Here is a 19,056-nt window from a genome sequence, read left to right on the forward strand (position 1 = left end):
AGTGCTAAAATTCCGAGAAGTTCTGAAATAAAACCCGAGGAAAGCCGAGCAGCAGGGTTGCTCTCCATTCCAGCCAAATCCAAGCCAACGTTCCAGATTATATATATCATAACATGAATGACTTCTGCTGAAAAATCCCATCCAGCTTTTATGTAGGTTCATAAACATTACTGGTACTTTTATTAATTTGTCCATAACCGTTTAAATAAAATTCTAGAACTCTGAGCCGTGATCTGTTCCAGACTGTAGTAAGTTCCTGTTAAATGTGTAAATATTCAGCAGAAAGATATTTTTGCACAGAGACTGAAAATCAGCTGTGCCAGATACCTGAAACTTTGTTAGGGCACTCAGTGGAAAATTTTATTTTGACATTATAAATAACTCTGGACTATTTTAAGTGACCTTAAACTGGTAGCTTCCAACGACTTATTTTAGTTTATTCTAATTAACTTTTTATTTTATTTTAGTAGGAAGAGAGGTGACTGTAAAATTTTTAGTGTGACTAATTAAAAGTGGAAAGGTATCTTCTTGTTTGAAATGAAATAAATCATGATTGTCAGGCTTATATAGCATTTGGATATAAAACAACTCATTGCCTTCTTTCTAGCGCCTTTGGAATGGCTCTTTGGGAATGTATTAGAGCCAGCTAAAGAAGGGGGGAAGGAAGCCAAAAGAATGTATGGACATAAATATTTTGCCAAAATAAGTATGAACAAAGTTATTTTCTGTATCACAACCACAGCAAGCCAGAGCTTCTGCATATATACTAATCCGTATAGGTGATGAGTAATTGTGCTGTGGAAACGCCTGTGGCCGCTTTTGGGGAACATTAGATCCCTGTGGTTGTCGGGAGAGGTAGGGCGAGCTCAGGAGGGGCTTGCAGTGTTACCCACATGGATCGCGTCTTCTCAACGGGATAGAAAACTTCCAGAGCCCTTCCAACCTTGGGCCGGGAAAAGATTAAAAAAAAAAAAAAACAAAACAACCTATGAGGAAATGAACAAGCGGAGGGCACAGATCCCCGCGAGGCGGTGGGTCGGGGGTGCCGCTGCCCGCGGCAGGCGTGGGAAAGCCGCGGAGCGGAGGGAAGGGCGGACGGGGCACGGCCGCGGAGCGGGGCTGGGTGGGCGCCGGCGGGCGCGGAGCCGCAGCCGCAGCCGCGGTGCGCGGAGCGAGAGCTCTCCCCTGTGACCGATCGGCGGAGCTTGCGGGTTGTTCTCTGCTCCGGAGCCGAGCGGGGCAGGAGCCGCCGCCGCCTCCGCACGCACATTCCCCGGGCACGGCAGGGCTTTGCCCCGGAGGCGCAAAAACTTGGGGGTAGCGGGGCAGGAAGGCGCGGGGGCAGCGGGGCCGCCCGGCAGGAGGAGGGCAGGGAGGCTCCGCGGGTGCAGAAACAGCCCCGGAGGTGCCCCCAGCACCGGCAGCCACACACGGACACACCGAGCCCGGCTGTGGGGCTGCTCCGCCGGGGCAGCTCCGCCCGGCTTTCGCCGCAGGCTCCGGCGGGACAAACCCGGCTGGGTCGGGGCGCCGGGCTCGGGCTCGGAACGGCTCTTGGAAGGGCCATTTCCCCCGCACCCCCCGGCGCAGACAGACACACACACAGCGCCCCGAGTCACACACAGGCGGCGAGCAAGGAGCACACACGCAGCGCCGACTTTTTACAAGAAGGTGGAAGTAGCAAGTCGGAGTAAAGCCTTAGAAATTAGAGGGCGGGTTGTGATAGGCTGTTATCTGCGCGGGGAGGCGGTGACACTTTCATACCATTGGGTATGTAAATGGTTTTTAATAAGATCTGCCCTTTTTTTCTTTCTTTTTTTTTTTTTTAAGGGAGAAAACAAACCAGACTCCCTTTACCTTAATAGTCTGAAGGGGGTTTTATAGCTTTCATTCATTCAAGGAAATGGTTTAGGCTTTAGACTACCGGAGACTTAGCAAAAAACTCTTTGGCACCAGATTATTCTTACTTTTTTTTTCTTTTTTTTTTCAAACAAGATTTTTAATGCCCTTTTTTTTTTTTTTTTAATTTAAACAAACAAGCCCAAAAGTGTTAATGGAAAAAACCCGGAGAGAAGTGGAGATCGGAGACCGTCTCCTGCTCCCCCCCTTCCCCGTCCCTCTCCCCGTGGGTGAGAGTTTCTCCTCCTGGGGGGGATGCACATTGGTTTATTTATTTTGAAGGCTGCAAAAGTCTGAGGACTGAAACACCACGTGCTGCTGACTCTCATCAGCATAATGATCGCCTTAGCCAGAGAGTCCTGTATATATAAACCACAAAAACCTAATCATTAGAAATCCCAGCCTCCAAAAACCACATTCAGGACAAAAAAACTGTGGCGTGGGTTTGTTATTTTTTTTCCGGCTCCTTCATCTTCCCCGACCTCAACTTCTTGGGAACCAAAAGAAGTTTGTAACTTTTGGTTGCTTTTTTTTAATAATTATTTTTTTAACCCGATTTTCCAAAAAGAAAAATAACTCAAACAAAGCGACATTTTAAAGATTTTTTTTTTTTTTTTGCTGCTGTTGTTCATCAAGGGCGGAAAAAAAAATCCCAAGATTTTTGTTCTCCTATTCAACTCAACGGACTTGGATCCAGCAGCGACTTCATGTGAAGGATCGGGCTGCACCGAGGCTGCCTTTTCCTAGAATTTGCTTGATCATATTTTAGAAATCAGCCTAAGGAGGGGTGTTTTATTGTTGTGTTGTTTTTTTTTTCTCAGCTGTGATCCCCGCTTCTTTTTCCCTGGGAATCCGAAAGTTTAACTTTCCTTAAGCGCTGATCCTCCGACAGGGAACTAGATAAAAAGTCTCTTTTAATTATCAGCCCTGTGACTTTCCTCTTCACCCCAACAATCCCAGTAACTTTGTTTCCCGGACGAAATCGCTTCGGGAGCGCCTTTTTTTTTTGGAGGGGGGGAGCCACATTTCCCAAGCCCCTTCCCGAGCTCCCGCTTCCTGAAGCCAAAGGCAATAAGCGGGAGAGCCCAGCGGCTCCTCGCCCTCGCCTCTGTCCCAGCGAGGCTTTTTGTTTGCTCCCTTTTTTTTTTTTTTTTTTTTTTTTCCTGTGTGTGTGTGTGTGTCCAGAGGAGGAAGATTTCTTCGGAGGAAACCGGGACGTTCCCCTGAACCCCCCCTCTCCTCTCCGTTCCTCTCCGGGGCTGAGTTACGCTACGATTCTGGCGGCCACCAGCAGCAGCAGCCCAGGAAGCTGAACCAGCAGCGAGTTCTACTTCTCCCAAGACAATTTTTGGAAAATACGAAAAGGAAAAGAAGACGTGGAGGGAGGGGAAGAAAAAAGGGAAGAAACTCGAGCACTTGAGGGAAGAAGCGGTGGCTAGAAGGAGGGAAAAGAGCAGAGAGGCTGTGCGAGAAGGAAGGAAGGAAGGAGGAGGAGAAGCGGCAGCGCTTTGCAGCTGGGCAGAAGCCGGGACCATGCAGTTTCCAGCCGGGCTGTGCTGAGAGGGGCAGCCCCGGACCCACTGCCAGCCTCTGCCTCCTCGCTGCTCCAGGCTGCCTGCGCCCCCAGACCGGCATCACCCCTCGCCCCGTCCATCTTCCTTTTAAAAAAAAAGCACAAAAAAAAGAAAAAAAAAAAACCAAACCAAAAACAGACTGAGATTTTTTTTACCTCGTGCATTTAATCCGCTCCTTTTTTTTTCTATTTTTGTCTGATTTGCTTTTTTGCCCCTTATTCTCACCCTCCACTTTTTCATTCACCCCTTTTTTCGCTAGCTATATATTTTTTTTTTACAACCCCCACCCCCCACTACACGCCTCCTCTACCAGCGATCCCCCTACCGCTCCCCCCCCCCCCGCCCCCCAATTCGCTAACTTGTGGCTGTTGTGATGCGTATTCCCGTAGATCCCAGCACCAGCCGGAGGTTCAGCCCCCCCTCCAGCAGCCTGCAGCCCGGCAAGATGAGCGAGGTCAGCCCGGTGGTGGTAGCCCAGCAGCAGCAGCAGCAGCAGCAGCAGCAACAGGACGCGGCGGCCGCCGTGCCCCGGCTGCGCCCCCACGATAACCGCACCATGGTGGAGATCATCGCTGACCACCCCGCCGAGCTGGTCCGTACCGACAGCCCCAACTTCCTCTGCTCCGTCCTGCCCTCGCACTGGCGCTGCAACAAGACCCTCCCGGTGGCGTTCAAGGTGAGACACCCCCTCCCGCAGCCGCCGCGGCCCGGGATGCTCCCCCCGCGCCCCCTGCCCTTCCTCCCGCAGGGGCTTCTGTGCCCCCACCCCCCGGCCCGCAGTGTCTCCGGTGATTCCCGTCCTGCAGGAGCTTCTGTGCCCCGCGGCCCGGGGGGATTTCTCTGTGTCCCGCAGTTCACCCCCCCAGCCCCGTCCTTCAGTGCCTTCTGTGCCCCTCGGCCCGCAGGGACTTCTGTGCTCTCCCGTCCCCCCTGCTGCAGCATCTCAGTGCCCCACCGGCCCGCAGGGGTTTCTGTGTCCCCCCGCGATGTCTCCCGTGGCCCTCGGGCTGCAGTGCCTCCTGTGCCCCCCCTCACGCCCCCAGCCCAGCAATGCCTCCCCGTGCACCCCCATCCTGCAACGCCTCCTGTGCCCCTGCGGCCCGGGGGGCTTCTCTGACCCCCAACCCTGCAATGACTCCCGTGTTCCCGCCCTCCCCTCCAAGGGTTCGAGTCTTGGAGTGCCTTCTGTATCCTGTCACGGTCCTGCCGTGCCTCCTGTGCCCCCGTCCCGCGATGTCTCGGGGTGCAGCCCCCGCAGTGCCTCTCACCCCGCTCTCCCGGTCCTGCGGTGGCCGCCGTGCCCCCCGTCCTCCCGCGCTTCCCCTGCCCGCCGTGCGCCAGCTCTGGCTCTGCCCCCCTCAACCTCGCTGTGCCCCCGGTGCCCCCCATGCTCTGCCCGCCCCCCCTGCACGGCCCGCACCCCCGGAGCCATCCCGTTATCTCCATCCCCGCGGGGCGCTGCTGGCGTGTTCCCCCCGCAGCCCAGGGGCACCCTGTGCCCCCCCGGGAGACACCCCCTGCTCCCCACAGACTCTCTCCATGGGTTTTTGGGTTTTTTTGGTTGTTTTTTTTTGTTTTTTTTTTTTTTTTGAGAAACCTGCTTTCCCTCCCTGGGGAAGGAGAGATTCACCCCTCGGCCGGAGCTTAGTGTGGCACCCCCCCACCTCGAGAAACCAGTCCCTGACCCAGGGGGGTTCCCCTTTCTTCTCTCCGCTCCCGGGAGTGGGACTGGAGCATTTGGGATGGTTCTGAAGCGTGCGGGGGGCGGCTGGAGTCCGAGGGTCAGGCTGCAGAGGCGGAGTGGGATCGGGGCTTTGCCCCCCAACAGCCCGGGTGGAGATGGGGCTGGGAGAGGGGGACACAGAGCACCTGGACTGGGGGACACGGGGCCCCTCACTTCTCCTGGTGGACAGCCGAGGAAGTGGATGCCCAGAGACTCTCTCCTTGGCAGGGTCGCACATTTCCATAATAAATCCCACCCCGCTCTGCACTGGGGATGCTGCTTTTAATTTTCTGTCTCCATCCCCACGGCGCGCTAATGAGAGGAAACGATTTTAGAAAAAAACCTGCAATAATAACAACAATAATTGCGGGCTTTAAAGCAAGCCCTTTTCCTCCTCTAGCAATATTTCCAAGTGTTCCCCCTGGAGTTTTCCTTCCCGTGGCTTTTGGTAGGGAGGGGGCAATGGCTGGGGTGTCCCCAAGTGCCTTCCTGAGCAGGGCATGGGTCAGAGTGAGGTGGGATGGCCCTGGGGGGTCTCAACATACCCACATTTTCCTGTGAAAAGTAACACACCTGGAGATCCCTGAAAAGACAGAAAAGTTTGGAAACAGTCTCACCCAGTGCGTTCCAGAACATCGCCTTTTTCTTGTGTTTCTCGACTGCCATGTTATCATGCCAGTCGTGTTATCATGGCCGTTTGTTCGGGAAGAAATAGTAAAAGTGCTTAAATGAGTCCCTGGTAAAGTGAGTGGTGATAACGATGGAGGTTTGCTTTGAAGATGTTACGGGTGTACGAGTGAGGCTCGGCTGAAGTGCTCTGCTCGTGTGTGTGGGAACAGCTTGGAGAGGCTGGAATTGTGAGAGGAACCCTTTGCACTGGGCCTGCTTGTGCAGGACACGATGGTCAGGCTGAGCAGAAGTGGCAGGAAAATCGGGTGTCTTTTGGCTTTGTGTAGCACTCAAGGCTCTCGACATGTGGATCACAGTGATTCTGATTCAGAGGGGCTGCAGGGTAAGGAGGAGGAGCTTTCAGAGAATTGTGATGATAATTTAATTGAGCACTAGATTAAGTTGGTGTTATAGTTACTCTTTAAAGCAGGGATGCAGGAGCTGTTGCATTATCGTGCTCACATTGCTGTTCTCATTTGAGGTGTCTGAGCCTTCTCCTACCTCACAGCAATTCAAAGGATGCGGTCGCATCTCATTAGAATAAGGGAAAGAGCTAAACTAAATATTAAAGTATTTAGAATATTATTACAATAAGAATGCTTACCTGCAATAAAAAGGTAGACAAAGTATTGGACCGTTCCCCAACCGTTTTGTGTTCATATATATGTATTTATATGTGTCTTGCATGTGGGTCTTGCTGACATGGAGGTGTAGATCTGACCAATTTTCAGATGCGTCAGAGGCACACGTTGCCCCTTGCACCCGGCTGCTGTGGGTGCAGCTGTGTTTTCATATGCAATATGCGCTTTTTAAAATATGCCAAAATTATATATGCCCTTCTTTACCTGTAAATTAATTTGAAACTCACTTGAAATACTTTTGATCATTAAAAAAAAATATATTTCATTTTTCAAATGCAACTTGCATGCAGCTGCCCAGTAGTTTTAGACCAAAGGAGCTGCATGTATCATACAGTGAAACACTTGATTGTGTTACAATAGAATGGGAATCAGCTCTGAAAGGGAGAAAAGAGACACATTTGAGCTATAGAAATCTCAGCTAAACAATAACTTGAACATGAAATAGCTCACAGACAACACACTTTGTGAAGTTTTATTGGCAATAAATAATATGTTGATGATAATGTTTTGAGTGGTGCGTTAAGTGTGTCATAATTCTCACAGCGATCTCGAGCAAAAACGTACGCTGGATATAGCACTGTTTCAATTTAAAAAAACAGATATAAATCATATGCAGGAGAGGAAGTATGTTATAAACAGTGCTGGGTTTGATTATAATTTTTTGAAATAGTGTTGGCTTAGCATTAGGTTTGAATTTTAAGTATTAATATTTGCACACACTGGGGAGGGAGTCCCTGTCGTGCATTCACTAAGAAGACTGTTAATGCAGACTGGTTTTGTGGGGAAGAGTATTTGATGAGTACTTGTTAATACATCTCTAGCTGTTAATATTCCAGCATAAAATAAATGGATATTGTTCAGCCAGGTCCAAATCATATTAATTTCTTAATCTCAGTAGCCAGCAATACTTTATTTGAGTTGAATCATCAGAATTTGGCCCCTCTGTGGGAGTTTTTACTGCAAGTCATAAAGACCCAGTTTGCCACATTAGAAGTTAGAAGTGACTTCTGTATGATTTTAATAGCAGCAGAGATTCTTAGTGGACGCAAAGGCAGGGGGAAGAAATGGGATGTGGAGCCTAAAACATCTCCCCAGTAGCACCACAGTAGTTCAGGGTCTGTCAGCATTTCCCTCCAAACCCCAATTTTCAGAGTTTATAACTCAGCTGTTTTAAATAGCTTCAAGCTGAAACCTGCTGTATAAATTTTCAGCCCAGATGTAGATTTGAAACAAAAAGTAGCACGAATCAGTTATTCTGTTTTAAGTTACAGGACACCGAAATGTTTTTAATAGTATCAGATGCTCTTTTGGCAATGTCTGGAAAAAGCATTTTCAATACAAAAGATTTTACATTCAGAGGCTGTTTGAATTCAGTGTTTTGCAAGAAAGCTTTTGAAGTGGCAGATATCAATGTTTGAGAGGAACTAGTTAGCATGTACACTAGTGTTGGCCATTTTTTTTTTTTTCAGACAAGCATTTACTCTGAGTACCTTCTGTTGTGTCGGAGTTTTGCTTTGTGCTTATAACTTCCGTCTTCGGGCTACATACTTCGGCCAGTTCAAATCCCACTGGACCGAAACTGGGCAAACAGGTTGCTTAACCAGAATTGTATTATGCAAAAAACTTAGTTATTTTCAACTCATAAGAATTGCTTTATTTTTATTTTAGGGATTCATGTACTTTTTTGAGCTTTAATTGAAAGGAAAAGAAGAAAAAAGAGCAAAATCTACTTTTAATCATCAAAATGTCTAGGGAGCTTAATATGGAAAATTAAGATTTTGAAATAGTAGAGATATTGAGTATTAAAGGATAGGTAAGAAATGTACACTGTGTCTACTTCTAGTTTTTAATTTTTAACACAATCCTTATTCATTTCACAGTGCATTTATAATCCTCTTTCTAAGAATAGGTAATTAATTTTGTATTGATACATGGCATAATATTGCCAAATCAGGGTTTATGCCAACAGTCGTTCAGTTTGTAAAATTACGTTTGAAAACTCTCAAAATGACAGGTACTTCTCCAGGTTTCAGACTTGTTTTGCAAAGCTTTTTTCTACCCAGCGCTTCTACGTACCTTTGCAATAGTCTTAGGCTGTTTTGTGGCAAGAAAGTATCGAAGTGAGAAAAAAATAAGCCTTTGACTCCTGGTGCGTGGCAGGAGAGCTTCCCATGTTATAGGGCTTTATTTTATGACCAAAAGTTTTTATTTTCATCTCTGACTTCAGTTTGTCTTATCTTTTGGTCCTCTCTGAAGGAGATGAAGAGTGATACTGCATCCAAGGCTTCTCAGTCATGATGCTGCTCTTGATTAGTTGTGATCACTCGGCGACAGCAGCAGCACATGCAGCTCTGGGCTGATGGCTAAGCTGACAAATTGAATTGACACTGAGTGGAAAGGGCAGGGAAAAAAGCTCTGAAAAGCAACAGAGGACAGAGGGGAGTCTTTAAAGGGATTTCACTCCCTCCTGCCAGGTGTTATAAGCTGTACCTGGGTTTGGGACTGAGACAGGGCTGTGATGGCACTACCTGTCCATGCTCTACAGGTACCTGGGGAGAAAGAGGTGAGCTGAGTCTTCAGGCACCTCATTCCCTCTTCCCAGGCCCCTGGCAGCCTTGTGCTTCCTGCTGTGCTCTCAGGTGCTTTGCATTTCTGGAGTTAATGTGATTTTTTTTGTTGTTGTTTTGTGAGGTATAAAAGGCGTAGGGTGCAACTCCCTGGGATGCTGATGGGCATGACAAGACTGTCCAGAGATAACGTGGTCTGTTGCAGATTGGGTAGGGAGTGGTTTGTAAGTAGTCTCAAGCCCCATGCTTCACAGTTTGAGCCAGTATCCATTTGTTAATGCTTAGAGTCAGCTTTGTAATCTGTTCACCAGATTATTATTTGTTATTTGATTATTATTTATTATTCCTTACACCTGGCTTTGAAGCTGTTAGTCCTGGTTGCTGCCAGACCCAAGGCAGAGAGTTATTGGAACCTCAGATCTCAGCAACGATGGTGGTTCCTTTGTTTTTATGTTCAGGGACTTTCGTATGACTTTAAAGTAAAATCTTTGTTTGATACATGAAGACCTCGCAGTAGTTTGTGGCCAATTTTAGCTTATTGTTTTGGCTGGTATTAACTGGTGTTTTATGCAAATATAGAAAAGCAGATAAATTCTTTTCAAACAGTGTTTAAGCTTCACTTGCTTCTTTCTCTTCAATATTTCTTTTAAATAGAATAAGCTATAGTTTTCAGTAATATGGCCTATTTCTATATTATTATAATTCCTCTTTATTGTTTTAGAGAAACATGGTGCAGTTCACTGGACCACATAATGCTCTCCCTATATATCCAAAACTCCTCATTCTTTCCACTGAATTAATATCACCTGCAACCTGTAATTATTATTTTCAGCCAGGATCATTTATGGAAAAGACATTTCAGGAAGGCCATGTGATAAAATGTAATATATATTAGAGGAGACAGAATAAATTGCTCTGAATAATATAAAAACTCATATCTGACCATGTAAATTGGTAATAACTACAAGGGGAGACACTTTGTAGCTTAGGATATTTTTTCAAGTTCTGGCTCAGTCATGCAATATTTCTGAATCTCTTCTTGCTATAAATTTATTTTCAGCATCAGAATTAGCCAGCTGGGGAAAATGAGGTTATTTTATTATTACTTTTGTGGACATTTTTTCCCTGTGTGTATATTTTCTTCCTAGTAACTTAGCATTCCTGTGTAACTTTTTTTTTGCTTTAAGAAGCCACAGAGCACTAACACTGTAGGTATTCCTGGTGTTTTCAAATCAGAAGCTGTCTGCTCCATGACATTTATTTAATCAGATGTTGGAGCACTGCACAACCACTGAAGCATGAAAGGGAGACTATCAAGTAGCTGGAACGCAAGGAGAAATGAAATACTTTTGATATCTTCTGTTCACCCATCCTGGAATTTGAGGGAGGTATCAGCACTAACCACATGCGACTCTTGCAAGCACTATGAAAATTTACATGCCTGCAAGGAAATACAGCTTTGTTTTATATTGCACATGAGACGTTTGAATTCCAGCCATAAAGTGCTCCACTGTAGAGCGTGTTCAGCGTAGAGCTGTGCCTGCTGGTGCCCCGAGTGCCACTCCTGGGATGGGTGGATGCATGGATCCCTCTGGCTTGAAGTCTGAGGAGCTCAGGGGTCAGGGTGATGGGTACAACCAGAACAGACCTGAATCTAGGTGATAAGGCTGCTAATACTAACTTCTAGCTTTCCATTTTAAATGCTTTCCCATGCATAATTTACAGATACAAGCCTTGCCTCGTGCTCTCTCGCTGCTCCCTGCTTGCTAAGAACAAAGTTGTCCTTCAGAAAGCACCAAAGCGTGCACTCAGCATAAGAATGTTGAGCGTTTCTGAAGAAATGCAACAATGAAGAAGCTCTGAGAAACAGAGACAACACACGACGTCTCTGTGTTTGATGTGGCACTTGGTTCTGTGCACAGCGAGTATGAGGCTCCTCACCACAGAGCTTCTCACGAGTGTGGCAGCCTGCAGAGCTGGGAGGGGAGCACGCATCTCCAAAGTGTGGCTTCACCAGTCGTGATTGTCTCCCCGTTTTTACAGGTGGTGGCCTTAGGAGAAGTGCCCGATGGGACGGTGGTGACCGTCATGGCTGGAAATGATGAGAACTACTCTGCAGAGCTGCGGAACGCTTCTGCCGTGATGAAGAACCAGGTGGCCAGATTTAATGACTTACGATTTGTGGGCAGAAGTGGAAGAGGTAGGCCGCTGCCTTTTACATGTTCGTAATGATGTGAAAAATGGTGCCAAGATGTCAAACTTACTTCACAATGAAATATTGATTAACCCATTAATCCATTGTTCACAGAATCACAGAAAAGTTTGGTTTGTAAGGGACCTTAAAGCTCATTGCATTCCAACCCCCTTGCTATGAGCGGGGACACCTTCCACTAGACCACATTTTTCAGGTTGTCAGTCTTTTTTTTTTTTTTTTTTTTTTTTTTGTAGTGATGTACACATATTTTATTGTCAAACTTCAGCATTTGCACAAAGCAAGTTAGGACTCTCTGTAGCTTTTTATCAGACAGAGGTTTTGAAAAACAATCCAGGGAGTACCTGCTTCCCTGTTTGAATCACACAGGAAGGGTGGAAGGAAAAGGGAATATCTGTGATCCAGATTATGCAGAGTCAGGGGAGTGCATTTTGGGCCATGGCAGCGAGAGGTGGAGAATTCCTTTTAGCAGTAGAGCCACTTCTGAAGTTGTAGAAGACCTGTAATTAGGGGGATTTTGCATATCACATGTTCTACAGGTTGTATTCTTTAGGGACTTAAATCTTTCAAGGCTTAGCAGCTGTTGGTAGAAAGCTTGCTAGTGGCTTCTCTGCCCTTTAAACCAAACTGTTGATAACCTGTGAAAATCACCCCCACTTTTCTTTTGAGTAAGCTGGTTGACTTTTTATGAATTGCTGGTAACCTTAGGCATGAACTAAATTCAACCTTTACTTTAAATGACAGGGTAACTTTCATTTTTTTTTCTTTTTGAGATGTAGAGTGCTGTCATTGTCTTCCAGCTCTTTAGGAGTTTCCTGTAATCTGAAAACTGCATGCACTTATAGAAAGCTTTTGTAATCATTGCAAATTTTCAAGAATTTCTCTTTAAGGGTTGCACACCAGCTTTCAAACTTCAGGTAATGATTGAAAGGATAGCTCAAAGGAAGCTGGCACTACAGTACTTGTTGCAGAAGTCTTCAGAGTAGCGTTGTATCAGTAATTGATCCAACCTACATATTTTTTTCCTTTATGTGTTTGAAATAATTATTACTTCTTTTCTAAGTTAGTCCTGCACGAGGAAAAACAAAGCAAAAGAAGCAGAATAATTGTGCTGGGAAATTAACAATAAAGCAAATTTTAAAGTAAGATTCTTTAGAAAGCAGTTGCAGTTATTCTTACAGAAAGAAAGAATTTTTGTCCAAAAAAAAAAAATTAAATATATGACAGAGGCCCAGATAGTCCAAATCACTCAGCACACTTTTTACAAGTTCTTTGTGAAACTGAATCCATAAGCATGACTTACAGTGACTATATTTTAATTACCTAGCCAAAAATTCTCTTTATCATTTTAGAACTTTAAAAGTATTAATCATAGATAATAACTTGAAAGAAAGAATAATTTTACCAGCAGTAATACAACAGAAATATGGAGTTTATTCCCCCTGTGAGTAAGGTGTTTCCTATGTTTTCCATTTGTCTTCTTTAAATAATCAGTTTGCTTTGTTATTGAGCTGATGGATTATGTTTGAAAGTTCTCTGGCTCCATCTCTACTGCTCTGCAGTAGAAGTTCGGTAGTGTATCAGCCTTTTAGAAGTGGTGAAAAAGGACTGAAATGTGATGCACTACCTCTCATCTGAGGATTTCCTTTCAAACGTATGATATATACTTTTTATTAAAGCATAGGAAATGAAATAGACAACCTAAAACCTCAGTAGATACAGACACAAACACAGAGCTCCTAAAATTTTGTTTCAGTAGTTTAATTTATATTTTTATCTAGCAGACTTGGAATAGACTTTTTCTCTGATCAATCTGTGTAGAATCTATGGAAAAGTGATAGTATACTTTTCAAACCCTCAACATATTTATTTAACAGACTTCAAAGAAAAACAAAGGGTGTGCACTGTTTTACTATATTGGCTTTCTGAGTTTTGGCTAGTTTCCCAAGTAGCAATTTTTATATTTAAAAAAAAAAAAAAAAGGAAAAAAAAAGGAAGAAAAAAGACAGACTTAACTGCTTGCAGACTTTTCACGCATGGAAGATGAAGAAAGCTTCTTTTGATGAAGTGTAATTATGTCCAAACAGAGCTGACCCCCTCCCCCTATATTTCTTATGATCTTAACGGAAGAAAGTAGGGCTTTCCCTTTGAAGCAGCCGGGACTCGGTGGAGGATCTGAAATGCTGCATTCTCCTGCCAGAGGCAGGATGGAGAAATTGGTCCAGACTTGTCTTCCAGACTTAGAACAGAGGGGGAGAAAGAGCGAGAGAGAAGGAGAGTTATCATTGATGATGGATTTTTAGAACTCTGCTTTAAATAAAAGGAAAAGAAATCAGTAGTTACAAACAGAAGTGAGAAAGCTCGTTACATACACAAATATCAGTAAATACAAGTCCTGAAGTAGAGCAGGAAAATATAAACTAATAAAGAAGTTATTTTTCGGTGGCAAGAAACTAATCCACACCTGTTCCTGACTTGAGATTTACATCTCTCTAAGCAGCTCGTGCTTTGATCTCTGTATCTCTAAATTTGATTGTGAAGTCTGAATCATCAACTTACCACTTCACCTCCTCTCCCACGTTTTCACTTGCTTCCCATGGCTCAATGGAGAAACCCGATTTTTATACATATTCATTTTGTTTGCCTGACAGAAGCTTCACGTTTCTGTTTGCATAATTTCTCTTAAACACCTTTTTTGGATTCATGAGAGTAAGTAACTGGAGTGTTTGATGCAAATGCAGCAGTTGTTTGTATGTGGTTTTCAGGCGGTAGCTCACTTTTACAAGCTCGATCCACAGCACAGAGAAGAAAGAATTCCTGTCTTCAATAAGCAAAGGATCATAACCTTAATTTTGTTGTGTCCCGATACTTTAATCACATTAGCATCTAACTGAAAAAATATGCAACACGCACACACAGGCTGCCGAGTCTCCTTTCAAGCTCCTTTCTGGGGTTTGCCTTGTGCTTCAGCATATGTCCATCTCATCCTCCTCCGTGTCAGCTCAGCTCACATGTGTGAATAACAAAGAATGCACAGTTTAGACACACTGAAGCAATAGTACCAGATGACTGCTTGGCTGGGGAATTTAATAAAAGAGAGCTACAATTAGTCTGTAGCCTCTGAAAGTGGATAGTTGAAATGACTAAGGGCAATAAAGAAAGGTGATAAAAAGTGCATTAAAGGATTTTGTAGCTGAGGAGGGATAGCTGTGAAATAGCTGTGGAAGGCTTCAGCATCACTGAAACAGGGGACCTTAAAAATTTATTTCATTCTTAATCCCATAATATGTAAATCATCTCTTGAAAGCTCTGGAGTGCCCTGGCAGGGCCGTGCAGCTCCCCACAATGAAGGGCTCTGTGGTTTATGGAGTGTGAGGGGGCTTCAGTGTTACTTCATCCGCACTTTGGTTTGTAAAATACCAGTTAGGGGTCAAAACCAATTTCCCTCCCAAATTAGCTGCTTACCTCTTCAGCTCAGGCTGGCCAGGAGGTGACAATTCAGAATTTCTCACTGTCAAGGTCCAAATGTAGCTCCTTTTATTAAGAAATGCATTTTTTCTAGCCACTGAGATATATTAGTGTAGAAAATACTGCATTGCTTTTCTGCAGAACGATTTTGCAGGTTCTTAAAAATAATATATTTTGGTTTTTTTTTTTTTTGTCATAATAGACATTTATAGGGATTTGTCTAAAGAGAACAATAGCATAGAAGGCCAAATTCTTCATCCAAACACCCTTTAAGTGTCTTTCTTACCAGTAATATTCTACTGATCATCTAAGAATTACTGTGATCTGAATGTCATCAGCATACAATTTAATAGTCACAACTTTTTGGCATGGTAAACTAGTGCCAAAGGGAGCCTTAAAGCTGAGCCTGGAGAACTGTATATATTTGTGCAATGGGCTGAATTCCTCTTTGGAGAGGGATAAAAGGCACGGACACTTCTCAGCCCTGAACAAGCAGTTTGGAGGCACTGCAAGGCTGCTGCTGTGTGTGTGAAAGCTGCCCACGCCCTGTGCTGACAGGACACACAGTTCACCTCTGGGACTGCAGGTGGGCAGGACTGGACAAAGACTGGACGTCCAAAATACACCTAACTCTGCTCCTGGGATGATTTAGGAAATAATCCTTTTTCCAGTGAAAATGGGAAAATCCACCTTCAGCCATGCCATTCAGCATCCTGAGATTTTTGCATGCTTAAACTGACAGAGGGCAGGTTTAAATTGGATATTAGGAAGAAATAGTGAGGGTGGTGACTCACTGGCACGGGTTGCCCAGAGGAGCTGTGAATGCTCCATCTCTGAAAGTGTTTAAGGCAGGCTTGGATTGGGTTTGGAGCAACCTTGTCTAGTGGAAGGTGTCCCTGTCCATGGCAGGGGAATTGGAACAAGATGATTTTTAAGGTCTCTTCCAACCCAAACCATTCTATAATTCTATTTGCCAGGGTCCTGACCTTCCCTCTAACCTGCATCTCCCAGAGAGCTGGGCACAGCTGGAGTACAGCTTCACCTGGAAAATCATTTTACTCTAAATGACAGTTGTATTTCCTTTTAAAAAAATCCATGTCACATTCTAGTTCATGAAAATTATAGCCAAGACAGTTTGAAGTTGCACTGCTGATAATAAATGATGCATGTCTCAGGCAGGTTTGGAGGATATACGATTTGGACCAGAAAGAAAGACCAATTACTAGATTTGACAGACAAAGCTCTGTTCTGTATTATGCCTTATATATAAGCTGTTCTATATTAGGCCTGAAAAAACTGCATTAAGTTTGTGCTGCTACATATCGTTTAAGATTTGTGCCTTGATTGAATGCCTTCAGAGCTCAGCAAGAGGAAAAGCCCTAGCAGCAAAAATGTACAAATACACCCAGGGAGGAGGGAAAAAAAAAAAAAAAGAGCCTTAAGTGTCTGGTAAAGTAGCAGCTTAAATGAGCATGAAGGCCAAAGATTGCTGACTGTTTTATTGAGTCACTGTTGTACGCCCACCTTTTCCTGTCTTGAAACAGTTTTCAGTTTTGACTATCTGACATGAGTAACCGTTGCATATCTAACAGATTACAACTGTCAGTGAGTCTCCCAAACGGGGGCCAGCGCCTGTGAGAATGTGTGCTCAGAGGCAGGCAGCTCCCTTTATTTATTTCTTTTTAACGTTTTCATTCAGCTGAAGGCTGTAAATGGTCTTGTGCAATCTCTGCCTGAATTCAAGCTTTGAAAAGTAAAAAAAAAAAAAAAAAACCCCAACAATGAACACTGACGATAGCAAAGTACGTGCACACTGACATTGCTCACCCTCACGGGAAAGTTGGGGGCTTTCTTGGTATTTCATAGATGGAATATGTGTAGGAAAAAAGGCATGTTCCATAATAATGATATCATCATATTAGCCCTGGCATATGAAGGACAGAGACACTGACTCCCTGTTAAAATATCTCCCAGGAGGAAAATATATTCTTTCCTCATCTTATTGTAGTCAAGTCAAACAAATGAAATGATAAAACTGTGTGAAGTAAATAACATGTGGTCACATTCTGCTCTCTGTCACACAGCTGCAAAACTGGAGTAAATTTTTAAATTATATGACTTGCTTTGGATTTACACCACTTTCAATGCAGCAAAGAATTTGGCTTGTCCTCAGCAGTGAATCACTTTTGTTCTGTCATTGTATGATGACCCATTATTAAATAAGAAACATTTAGATTGTCAACACATGGACGTATTCTTGACATAGAGTAAAACTGAAGGGGAGGAAAACTCCTATGGTCAGTTATGTTTTTAATTTTCACGATTGTGGTAACGACAGGGAATAATTTTAAACTGATTCTTTACTGAACATGCATGTGACTGTTTTCATGTTGTAATCACTCATTCCTTGTTGTTTTTTTCCTTTGTAGGGAAGAGCTTTACTTTGACAATAACTGTCCTGACAAATCCCCCCCAAGTCGCTACATACCACAGAGCTATAAAGGTTACAGTGGATGGGCCAAGAGAGCCAAGAAGTGAGTATTATATCCTATTTTTTGCTCTTATGCCTGCTTAATTTTGCTTAACAGAAACCTGTAAATGAAATATGTATATCTTTGTCAAGCACTGGTTTTTGCTCAGCAAAATATGTGAGTGCATGGTTAATTTGGAGTCTATTGGACCACACACATACTTGTATTAAACACTCACTTAAGTGCTTGGCTGAATTCGGGCAACCCCAAACCTGATTCTCATTCACATCAAGGTCTTGATACATTATCTGCCAGTGAAAATGAGAACTAAACCCAGTGTATTTATATATAATCTGATTTAGACACAGTAGATACAATCCTGCAACGTGCTGCATTTCCTGAACTCCTGTCAGCTTCCAACTGAAGGCATTTAGAACAAAACAGGAGCCTGATCTTTCAGGATCAGTCCTAGCATAAAGAGGAAACATATAATATAGTGCCTTTTTGTTTGCCCTTAAATTCTTTTGCCATCAGATAATTAATGCACCTGGTTAATCTCATCATACCTGAACTTGGTTTTCAGCTATGGACTCATCATAGAACCCCAGGGGCCAAAGAAAGATTAAAAAAAAAGCAGTATATCAACAGCATAGTCCTTGTTTCTTATTTGTGCACAGAAAATATATTTTTTTAAAACATAGTCCAGCAGATTTTCACCCAGCACGTTTATCTCACAGCCATGCAAGCTCACTAAGAATCTATTTGCCATGATTTATCTATTTTGCAATGGCTGTACTTTTATGACAATTGGGTTTTGTCATGTCCTAGCAGTTTTATGGGTAGCACTTATTTTTAGATATAGTCAAGTCTGCTTAATCCATCAGGATTTATCTGGCTGTCTCTCTGTCTAGCACATTTAGCTGGTAACCAGTCTCACATCATATGGGTATCACTGATGAGCCAGTTCTGGAGTTTTTTCTTAATCTAACTAGAAATGACTCTAAATTGATTGGATTAGTCAGGTATAGCATTATTTAAATTACACTTAGAGATTAAGAATTATTTGATGAATAACCACATTAAAAGAATCCCTATAATGGAAGCATCTCAAATAATTATTTTGCCTTTGATCTGCACATACAAACACGACCTTCAAGGAGCTTTCATGGTGTTTTGTTTATAATACCACAAAGACAGAAGTAGAAAGATGTAGACAGAATTCATGCAGTTAAGTGTTTCTCGTGCCAATACATGCTGCAGTCACCTCCTCTTACACCGAGGTGGGAACTGAAATGCTCCCTGTAAGAACTGTCCAGGCTGCAGCATTTCACCTTGAAGAACAGCTAAGAAAAAGCAAATAGCTCTGGATATATTTCTTTAGGTACATACTTGTAGTGCTACCTGCTCACAGCTGAGGTGTCCTGTTGTCACAGCAGGGGGATTTTTGTTCTGTCTTCTCTCTGTGAGTCAGTTCCCATTTTTCATTTTCACTTGCAGCTGGTGCTCCATGTAACTTACTTGGAGGACACTGGGGAAGCTGCATTCATGGAGTAAAAAGCAGGGAGTAAGTTATATATCATTTAGCCATTCACATCTGGAGGCTGCTTCCATGTATTGATGCATCTGCAAAAGAGGAAATCTCCTGGCAGAGGACACAGCCGTGGTGAAAGAGCAGCGAGGTTGGAAAGTGATGTGTGGAGAGTAGTGTGGATTACCCTGTGCAGCACAGAAAAGGATCCTGCTGGCATGGGGATGTTTTGGTGATCTGTGGATTGAAAGTGAGTTAGTGTTCATAGAATTTAACAAGATCTCCTAGTTCTGCTAGATTTTTT

At 43.9% G+C, this 19,056-nt stretch overlaps 1 protein-coding gene across 4 annotated transcripts in view; it reads left to right on the top strand.

Annotated features, from left to right (window-relative positions):
• The first annotated feature begins 2,192 nt into the window (after positions 1 to 2,192).
• The window catches only part of RUNX2 (RUNX family transcription factor 2), a 158,394-nt gene continuing 141,530 nt past the window's right edge, over positions 2,193 to 19,056 (top strand). Inside the window, exons 1-3 of one of the 4 annotated variants that reach the window (XM_002190851.6) lie at positions 2,193 to 4,149; positions 11,117 to 11,273; positions 17,183 to 17,287. In XM_002190851.6, the coding sequence (XP_002190887.2) occupies positions 3,847 to 4,149; positions 11,117 to 11,273; positions 17,183 to 17,287 (565 nt within the window). In that variant the 5' untranslated portion in view covers positions 2,193 to 3,846. The remainder of the gene's footprint in view (positions 4,150 to 11,116; positions 11,274 to 17,182; positions 17,288 to 19,056) is intronic. The other 3 variants (XM_041714975.2, XM_032747712.3, XM_030269920.4) reach the window with 3 other exon arrangements.

This window comes from Taeniopygia guttata, chromosome 3 (assembly GCF_048771995.1).
Source record: "Taeniopygia guttata chromosome 3, bTaeGut7.mat, whole genome shotgun sequence".
Classification (NCBI taxonomy): domain Eukaryota; kingdom Metazoa; phylum Chordata; class Aves; order Passeriformes; family Estrildidae; genus Taeniopygia; species Taeniopygia guttata.